The 9,846-nt window shown below is 42.6% G+C and overlaps 1 protein-coding gene across 1 annotated transcript; it reads left to right on the top strand.

The window, feature by feature from the left end:
* Window positions 1-877: 877 nt before the first annotated feature.
* NRSN1 (neurensin 1) lies at window positions 878-3,741 on the top strand. The gene is made up of 2 exons (XM_003204714.4): window positions 878-1,210; window positions 2,167-3,741. Exons 1-2 carry the CDS (start codon window positions 1,022-1,024, stop codon window positions 2,563-2,565), a joined length of 588 nt encoding a protein of 195 aa, XP_003204762.1. The 5' UTR covers window positions 878-1,021; the 3' UTR covers window positions 2,566-3,741.
* Window positions 3,742-9,846: the final 6,105 nt, after the last annotated feature.

Here is a 9,846-nt window from a genome sequence, read left to right as displayed (position 1 = left end):
CACATATCAAGCATCTCATACATGAAAAGATCACACATTCCTGAAGGGCAGAGGGACTGGAATCAGCAAAATTGGAAGGTCCTGGTTGCAACAAGCACACGAATCTTTCCTTCCAAGTAAAATTGCAGTGGCAATTGGATGAACCAGTTGTAGTAGTGTGAAACTGGTAAATTGAGTTGTGACACTCAGATTCAGGTATTCATTAACAGTTCCCTTTGGGCCAGGGACTTTTTGAACTCCTTAAAGAGAAACAAGTCAGCTTAAATAATACTGACCTGCTGCTCAAGTTTTATAGGTGTTGGTATTACTTTAATGAATTCAGTAGCATCATGCTTGTGCAAGTTCAGGTCTCCTACTTGCATAGATAAACACAAATTGTCTGTGTTACAGTAACTTCAGTGAAGTGGAAAGGGTAGGGAACATTGTCTGCTATGAAAACAGCTAATAAAATTCAGATTTTTTATTAGAGTCAGCAGGAGCCTGGGCATTGAATTCTCTAAGGGAACATCAATTTGCCACAAATTTAGTATTTGCATTTCACCCTTTGGTGAGCAGATCAGTGGTATTGTGACATTCCATCTTTTTTTATTTTTAACTATCTATCTTTAAGTGCAACTTGAATCTAGCTAGGTCTTACTTTGCCAGTGTTTCTTATGGCTGTGAATGTTATATCAGTGCTTAGTCCTACGTTTCAGAAGCTCAGGCTTTTTAAAAAGCTACTCAGCAACTAGAAGATTTGTGAGGTTGCAAACTCCACTTAACTCATAGAGCTGGAGTCTGCCCTTGAGAGATGTTGTCTACCTAGTAGTTGCTGCTTTGTTCTGTCTCCAGATAAACCATTCTACCTATGGGTGGGATGTTTCTGCAGAAAACTATAGGTTCTGCTTGAGCTGAGTCACTGCTCATTACCAAGGCTGCTTTTCTTCATGTCACCTGAAACATACGTAGCCAGCTTTCCTCTCCTTACCATGTCGATAACTAGATCCACTTTGCATGAAACCTCTCATTGCAGGCAGGAAGGATGAGCTCCTATGCTGACATCTGCGGGTCCAAGCACGCGCAGGGCAGCACGGAAGGAGGTTACCAACGCTATGGAGTTCGGTCCTACCTGCATCAGTTTTATGAGGACTGCACAGCTTCAATTTGGGAGTACGAGGATGATTTTCAGATCCAGAGATCGCCTAGCAGGTGGAGCTCTGCATTCTGGAAGGTACTGCCTATTGCTGGTTACTGGGGAGAGAAACTCTGTTGTTGAGATGTTCACATGTAACTAATGATTTTAGATATTCATCCAACCCTTGTTGCTCAGCTTTCTCTGTGGTGACTGAATGATAGTCTGTCTTATCACAGGACTTCTTGTTTGTTTAAACCAAGATAGATCAGCTTCCAAGGGAGTTCTGGAGTTCTTGGATCCTCTGGTTTCCCTGTCACAAGGAGCTCTGTCACTGAAACATCCGAGTCTTGTTATGGGCAGGGCTTCTCAAATTCAAAAGTGTAATACTTCATCAGATAATTACAAATGGTAATGCTAGGTTAACAGCATAACCCTGGGTTTGACCTGAGCATCAAAAAAATAACCAAATAAAAAAACCCAACCAACTATAAGCTGTCTGTGAAGAACAGGGAACTTGGAGAATCTGAGAGTGCAAAAGGCTGGAAGGGATCTGTGGAGATTATGTAATGCAGCCCTTCTGCTCTGATGGTAGGGCCATCCTATGTGAATCAAACTTTGCACTTACAGCTGAATTGTGCTAGAAAAATTATACAGCCATACCTGACAAGTGGTGAATATGACATATACTAGCAAGGACTGAATTGTTGGTGCTAACCACCACCTAAAGCTACAGAAATAATTAATGTTACTGTGCTGGGGTAAGACTGTAAGTTTCCCTGTGTTGGGGCCTTTGGACACTAGGTGCTTTTCAGAAGTACAGATGCATAATTCTGGTGTTCCCAGAAATGTTGATACTGATTATGTAAGTATGAATTGTAAAAAGAATGTTCCCCTGTATGTTCTAGTTCCACTAGAGCCACTCAAAAGAAAAAATGTTGGCTTAAGAACAAGGAGCTGTACCTGCAGGACACTTAGAAGCTAAAGGCTCTCTAGAACCAGTTCTAATCAAAACCTAAAAGATCATATTCACTGTTACATTTTCTGTTTTCCAGGTCGGACTCGTCTCTGGGACGGCTTTCATGCTGATTGGTTTAATGGTTCTTGTAGTGGGTTTTCTTGTGCCACCGAAAATCGAAGCTCTTGGGAAAGATGATTTTGTTGTAGTGGATACCCGTGCCATCCAGTTCAATGGGTCCCTTGATATATGCAAGCTGTCAGGAGCAATTTTGTTTTGCATTGGAGGAACCGCCATGGCAGCGTGTCTGCTGATGGCTGCTTTTGCTAAAAGTTACTCCAAAGAAGAAAAGTACCTCCAGCAAAGATTTAAAGAGAGGATAGCAGATATAAAAGCCCATGCAAACCCAGTCACAAAAGCGCCAGCACCAGGAGAATCAAAGATACCCGTCACTTTGTCCAAAGTTCAAAATGTCCAACCTTCATCTCAAACCTGACCCTTTGGTTTTGTTTCTCACTTTGCAGATCACTTCACTGGAAAATATCAGCTGTTGTTGGCATATGTGCTAGTCAATTACAATATCAAATGCTCTGCTATTACAAATGCACAGCTGATTGGGAAGCTGTTCCAATATAAATTTAGGATTGGAAAAAGTGAAATTATGTGATTAGACCCGTAACCAATGTATTCAGTGTATTCAAACATTTTAATCTGTGTTGAAACAGTAAGACCTTGCAACAATGATTAGGTATTTTGCTTACCAGATTGCATCCCTGGAAAAAAAATAGAAGGTGCATTTATGACAGCTATGCCAGGAATACCCTCCATCCTGCTCCTTAACATTTAGATGAGTTGGTGTTCTATTTTGTTTTCTCTTTGTCTTTCAAGTACTTTTACTGCCTAGCTCTGCTATCCAGAAAGCCAAGACTCTGCCCTTGTAATTTGCACTTGTCATCCTGTCACGTGCTGCTGTCTGTGTTGAAGTAATAACGCACAGGTAAAACATACATGGCATTGGGGTGCCCTCAGTTGGATACTGGCACACTTCCCAGTAATGTTACTTTCTGGGAAAGGCAAATTATACTTGATCCAGAGTTCCAACAAGTCTGTGAGAACTGCCACTTTTCTCTTAATCATCGCCCTATTAACAAAAATACAAAGTAAAGATAAAGGAATTCAAAGTAAAGGAATTCTTACGGAAGGAGGGGCATCGTTCTTGTGTTCATTGGGTTGGTATTGTTTCTTTCCTTACATTGTATTGTTTGAAGCTCATACAGATTTTCAGTTGTGGCCAGGCATGGATTACTAGGTGTGGTCTGACATGCCCAGGCCCCATTTTCTGTCAGGACATTAATGCCAGGTCAGATGACCTTAACATACTTATCTGAAGACATTTTAAAATGCTGTTTATATTTTTATAGATTATAGAAAAAGTTATGCTTACCAGATACGTTTGTGTAAATGCTTACCTGAAGACTTGTTCTTTCTCCAGAATCCCTTCATTATTTTCTCACCCAGGGCAATTATTTCACTGTCTTAATCTATGGATTTGAATTAAACTGTATAAAGAAAGATGTGACATTTGTACTCTCTGACGATATGTGCCACCTTATAGTTCTGTCTATTTTTTTGAATGGATTGAATAAAATTCTAGGCCTGAGCCAATCACAGATTTTGTGAAGGGTCTTTTTCTAGTCAAACAAGTTGCTCTGGTTCAGTTAGAAAAGAGAAGTTGCAACTCACCAATCTGATAATGCAGTCTGTGTTTTCAGACTTAGGGCATGCTGAATCCAAAAGCGTCTGCGCAGTAACAAGTATGTTGGAATAGCTTTGCTCCTGTCCCTGATAAAACACTTTGTGGTCTGTGACTCAGTTCAGACTTCCATGATATAAATAAATCAGAATATATTTGGAAGTTTCAGCTGAGTTTGCAACAATTACTGTGGCTGACAACAGCATCAGAAGTAAAATTTTCTTCTGAAAGAAATGAGAACTGCCTGTCTAAGCAATGCAAGTGCAACATCCGAATGCCAGCACTAAAATGTCCAGTTAAGAGCTTGTCACAAGCACATAATTACGTAGAGTGCAATGAAGCATATTTTGGGATGCTTCTTACAATTTGTTGGCAGCTATATGTGAGACATGCAAAAGCATATTGCGCCCAGTGCTTAAAAAATAGGATTGTAATCTCAGGAGAAGCAGATAAAAATAGTGTGGAAGAGGAAAAGGTGAAGAGAGTGATAAGAAGAAGAGCTGTGTGTTGTTTAAAAAGAAAGCCAGTAAGAACTTGATAGTGAAGAATAAGGAGTGATGATTGCTTGCAAGGATGGGAATGTGGAGAAGAGCTGAAGTCCCTGCTGCTCGTTAGTTATTCCAGGTAGAGTTCTCATCACTTTCTTTCCTAGCTGGGAGAAATTTTGGTTGCCACTACGTGCTTTCATTGCTGTTAGGTTATCAGTATGTGGGCAGCAGAGAATCAAGCTGTCCTGACCTTTTCAGTGCAGTTTTTAGTTTAAGATTTGTTCGTGGAGGAGATGTGACATTTTAAATTTTGCAGTGAAGTTCACTGAAGGAGCTGAGAATGATGGCTCCTGCAGATGTTACTGAGTCCTATCTCTGCACCTGTGTTTTGTTAATGCAGTAGTGAAAGTCTGACTGAAAATCCATCTGGAAAAAAAAAAAATAAAAAAAAATAACAGGTTTGGCTTATTTACCTAAAGTAGCTGTATAGGAGTACAGGTCTTCATATGCACCCCACATGTGTGCAAGTGCTGCTCAATTTTGTCCAGAGGATAAGTGACCAGACAGCAAACAGAGCCGCAACAAGCATTTGGTCGCACTGTGCATCATTTCTGCAGAACTGAACGTGCTTTGTGAGTGTGAGAAAGGATGAGTCATGCGTGGCATTACCCAGCTTTAGGAGAAAGAAAAGCCCTCAAGGATCGTTCTAATGCTTGTTGGGATAGGAAACGTTGGAGATTTAGCAGCTGAGGCAAAGCTGGTAACGCTGTCACAGTTAATGTTGCCACATACATTTCATCTTCTTAAACCCTGGTTTCAGTTAGAGATTTTCCAGCACTGAGAACTTGGAAAGCTGAAACATTCTGGAACAGAGGCTCTGTGCCACACAGGGCTTTTTTGGAAATACTGAGCATAGAGTTATCCTGTTATTATTAAGAAGTCACATACCAGAAAGTTTAAGACTCATTAGAAACATTTTTGGGATTTGGTTCCTTGTAATGTTTTAACACCTTCCACCTTTGGCACAGAAAGTGAAGCATCAGAGGAGACGTGCTTTTTGCTGCTCCCATGGAAAGTGCCAGTGATGCAGCCTTCAGCTGGGAGCAATGAGGGACAGCCCAGCTCCCTGGAACCTTCCAGAGAGGCTGAGGACAGTCTGTCCTTGCATATATCTTTTCTCCACTATTTATCTTTTCTCATCCCCCCAAATCACAGAGCTTGCACTCTGGGGCTGTCTGGGACTTCGCCTACAGACCTTGGTTGCCATCACCTTTCCAAAGGACACACTAATGTATTACTTAGTGCAAATAAAATATGGCTTGGACATCAGAGGCTTTATTTTCTGCTTGTTTACCTCCCTTCTCAACAGTCTTATTAATTGATTCACATTCAACCTATTTCTTCCCCTTCTTCTAGCCTTATATATCTTAAAATTTCAGTGAATCCCCTTTTATCCCAACAACATTTTCTCTGTAAATGTAGCAAAAGAAATAACATTTTTCTGACTGATAATCAGTGAATTAATTTTGATTAATGCATGCTCTCCTGATGGTTAGGTCTGCATTCTCTATAGTACTGTGCAGGTAAAGCTTCTCATCTGTTCACTCTTCCTCCCTCCCTCCAGGCTGTCTTGACCCTTCTATTTTCAATTTGCCCAGTGAGTCACAGCCTAAGGCAGAGAAGCTGAAGCATCCTCAAATCCTGAGCTGCCTGATAAGCACATTTAGTTCCCAGTCTCTGCTACAGCCTCAGCCTGCCATTTCCAAGTATGAGCTTTCTAATCACGCACAAGTGCAAGTAAACAGCTCTTAATAAAAGCAGCAGTGTGGGGAGACTGCAGCACCTTGATCAGCAGCTGAAAAGCGAAGCTTGGCAAGCAGAGAGCAGCACAGAACCTGCATCCTGGGGAGCCTGCTGATCAGCCCCAAAGGCTGTGAAAGCCTGTGCTGACAGCAAAGACTGCAAGAACCAAAGCTGGAGGTACTTTGCCAGTAGATTTCTATCAAAGGGCTAAAATAAAGACATTAGCACATCCGCTCACTCATTCCAAGCCATCACCCTGCCATTGCACAGCAGGCTGTTCTCTAAGATCTCCTGGGCTAGCAATACAACATAACATGATGCTCTATACAGAAGCAACATCTGGATTTTGCCAACTCATCCCCACAGCACAGCATGTCCCTGAGGAGCATCGTCACAAATGGGGAGACCCCTGTAGGATCCTATTTCCTGCATTTAGATTGTGTGCTCCTTGGGCAACCTTCTGATGTGCTGGCAAACAATCCACTCACACCCTTAATTTCCTCTGCTCTTATCAGGACGCCAGGCAGACCACACAGTGCGTGCTTCCTGTATTAGTTCACTTGATGTACATTAAGCAGGGCAAAGCTCAGCTTTGCTGTCAGATAATTTACAGAGGGACTATTATGAAAACAACGTCTGCATATTAACAATAAGTCAGGCATTTCTCACGGCCATGCAAACAGAAGAGACAGCATGTAAGGAACTAGCTTTATTGTTTTGTCTAATCATTTGCAGCTGGTTTTTGAAGGTCCACTTTTTCCATCATTTACCATGTATGGGTTTTAGCAAATAAAGATGGAAGATCATTTTTAAATGCAACTAATAAGCCAGTCGATTTAATGATACACCAGATACACTGCTCCGGTAATCACTTGTGCCTTCAAGCTGTTGCCTAGCTAAAAGCAGCCTGCAGCCTGAGGCCACATGGATGAGCTGGCTGAGCTCTTTCTGGAGGTCATTATTTCCCTGTCTCTGCTCTTCTACCAGCTGCAGTGCTTGCTGCCCTTTCTCTCCCTGCCTCACCTAGCAACCTTGTGCCCTGACATTTCCCTCCTAAGCTCCGCGCGTTTTCTGACATCTTCCTCAAACTTATTCAGTTCTCACCTGACCCGTTGCAAAGTGATTTCTTCTCAAACTGGAGCAAAAATGTGTCGAGACAAAATCCTTCTGCTGAGCACGTCTCCACTGTCTCCAAGAAGTGTAGATGGTCGGAGTGCCCTTGAAATAACCAGACAGGCTGAGCGTTCTGCTCTCCTTTCTTTGTAAGAGCATAACCAAGTGGGCTCACCTGCATCTGACCCTGCAAAGCAAGCCACACTGTCAATGCAAAGCAGAGCAGAGGAGGTTGCTGTGACCCAGCAGTAGCTTCTTTCAGCTTTGTCCTGCAGCTGAGCTCCGAGGGCAAGTGAGTCTCCAGAAATATTCCAAAACTGCTTTAGGATCTGCACACCTGCCCTGAGAGCCAACGTCTTCAGTTTCCCCTCAGTAAGACGTAACAGTCTCTTAGCTACTTGTGACATGGGCTTGGTTGTTTGCTGCAAATTAAAGGGAGGTGATTGCAGCTCATCCCCTCAAAAAATCACAGAACGGACTGTGACTAGTTCATGCTGACTTTCAGACAATCACATAACTGTTGAAAGCAATGGGTTATTTGGTCTAATTATGTCTCACCTTTAAACACGCCTCTGTAAGCTGCAGTTAGATCTTTGCCCTGATGAGGTCTGTTCTCCAGAAGCCCTGCCACAGCCCAGCTGCTCACCCTCCATCAGTAAGGACTGCCTACTGAGGGGCACCAGTGCTGCCTCTGAACCCAACCATCTTTTCTCCAGACACAAAGCACAGAGGTGTAGCTGTAGTAGTGTGGTATAACCCTCCAGATCCCACAGAAATCCATCTGCCCAAACCCACAGTGCAAGCTTCTGTTGGAAGGTAGCTCCAGAGCTGGCAGCCAGATCACTCTCCACAGATGCATCATGGCACCATGTTGAGGGCTTTGCACTCAGAGACAACTGTGTGCTGCCATGTATATCTATGAGGTTTTTCTTCAGGCAACCCAGCACGCAGGCCTGCACACACAGTGCAAGCACTGCACACAGTCCTCACACCCACGACACCCAGCTGTGCATCAATGGATCTTTGTTTAGAGAACATGCCTTGGTATATCCAGATGTGCTCTGCAAGGGTGTTGTCACCCACAAGTGACATACCTGTGCTCAGGCATTGCAAGGCCTTCAGGCCACCCACAAGTGACATACCTGTGCTCAGGCATTGCAAGGCCTTCAGGCCACCCACAAGTGACATACCTGTGCTCAGGCATTGCAAGGCCTTCAGGCCTTAGCAAAATGCAGAAGCCACAGATGTTTAAGAAAATAACCTGCATCCCGCTTGTAAGTGGGGATGTAGTATAGCATAGGCTTTACTTTACCAAGTAAAGTGGTTAGAGAGGCTAAAAGGGACACATGGCAGGAAAAGGAATGGGTATAGCACCAATATATTTGTGCTTCTAAAGTCCATGGTTCCTTACAGCATGAAAGTTACGTGGATCTTTTTTGATATGAAAGTGATATGCACACTTCTTTTCATTTGCGGGTGGAAGTAACAGGCTTTCAATGACAGAAACACCCAAGAGGTTTAGTTACCCTACCTTCCTTTTTCTGTTCTGTCATTTATAACCGCGTGGTTCTATAAGAAATGAACCCTCGAGTCACCTTGAGCTAGTCTTTGTGTTGCATGAAAAGAGAGAAACGAAGGAAGACTGTTTCTTTCTTTGTGGATAGAGAATACTTTTATCCAGCAGACACAAATCCCAGCCCTTGGTTTACCAAGTTAATTCCTGTTTGGCGCTAGCTCTGAGGGAACTATAAGAGAACAGAAAGGGAAGGCACAAAGGCTTTTCCTAGGATGTTCACTTTGCACTGACAATCTCTGTCAGTGAAAAGTAATGTGGAGCATAAGTACTGTCTTTGGAAAGATCATTTCTCATAACCAGATGGAAGGAACAAATTCAGTAGAGAAATAAAGGAATTGTGTGTTTTAGGAAAGCACAGTCCACAGCAGAAGAGCAAACAGGCATAGCTTAGCACAAGTGTCCAGAACTCAGATGACTGCTCATCCCTGACACCATTTACTCACTGAGACAGGAAGCATAAATCAGCACCCTACTCAAATCAAGCAGCCCTTCCTAACTGAGAGAGGTAGAAAAATCTGTGTATCAATCAATGCTAAAGATTGAATATATTTTTTTTTCCTCAAGAGCAGAAGAATCAACTCGCCTATGTGAAAGAAAAGGCAAACGAGTGGGCCCCTATCACCTGCAGAAACTATTTCACTCCTAAGAGAGAAACAGAAATATATTTGGTGATGAGACACAGTGATTTAATAAAGCTTGACAAATCAAGAGAGTGAATTAACAAGAGTCAAGTTGGCAAGGTACACTTGATTATTTACTGCACAGAGGGTAGGGTTAAACAAATTCAGCCAGGACCCTCTCACTGAATCACGAGATTCAGAGTGGATCCCCCTTATTTTCTACATTCCTTGAATCACAGGGATGAGGATCCCAGGTGCTGCTGAATCTACTCCTAGTCCCAAAGCTTTAGTCTACAGGTATAATCAAGGATATAATCTTAGTGTAGCTGACAAAACTTAAGCAAATTAATAATCACTTACCAAGTATCTGTATCAGCTAAACATCTTAATGTCAAGGTGTAAGGGATCTCTTAATCTCAGTAGA

The sequence above is a fragment of the Meleagris gallopavo genome, chromosome 3 (assembly GCF_000146605.3).
Source record: "Meleagris gallopavo isolate NT-WF06-2002-E0010 breed Aviagen turkey brand Nicholas breeding stock chromosome 3, Turkey_5.1, whole genome shotgun sequence".
Lineage (NCBI taxonomy): Eukaryota > Metazoa > Chordata > Aves > Galliformes > Phasianidae > Meleagris > Meleagris gallopavo.
Note: the sequence above shows the minus strand (reverse complement) of the source record. Positions and strands in the feature narration are given on the sequence as shown.

Bases quoted from the DNA above. Each gene is read 5' to 3' on its own strand.
- NRSN1 (XM_003204714.4), top strand. From the start codon at position 1,022: ATGAGCTCCTATGCTGACATCTGCGGGTCCAAGCACGCGCAGGGCAGC. The intron at 1,211-2,166 runs GTACTGCCTATT...TCTGTTTTCCAG, and splicing joins GGAGCTCTGCATTCTGGAAG to GTCGGACTCGTCTCTGGGAC.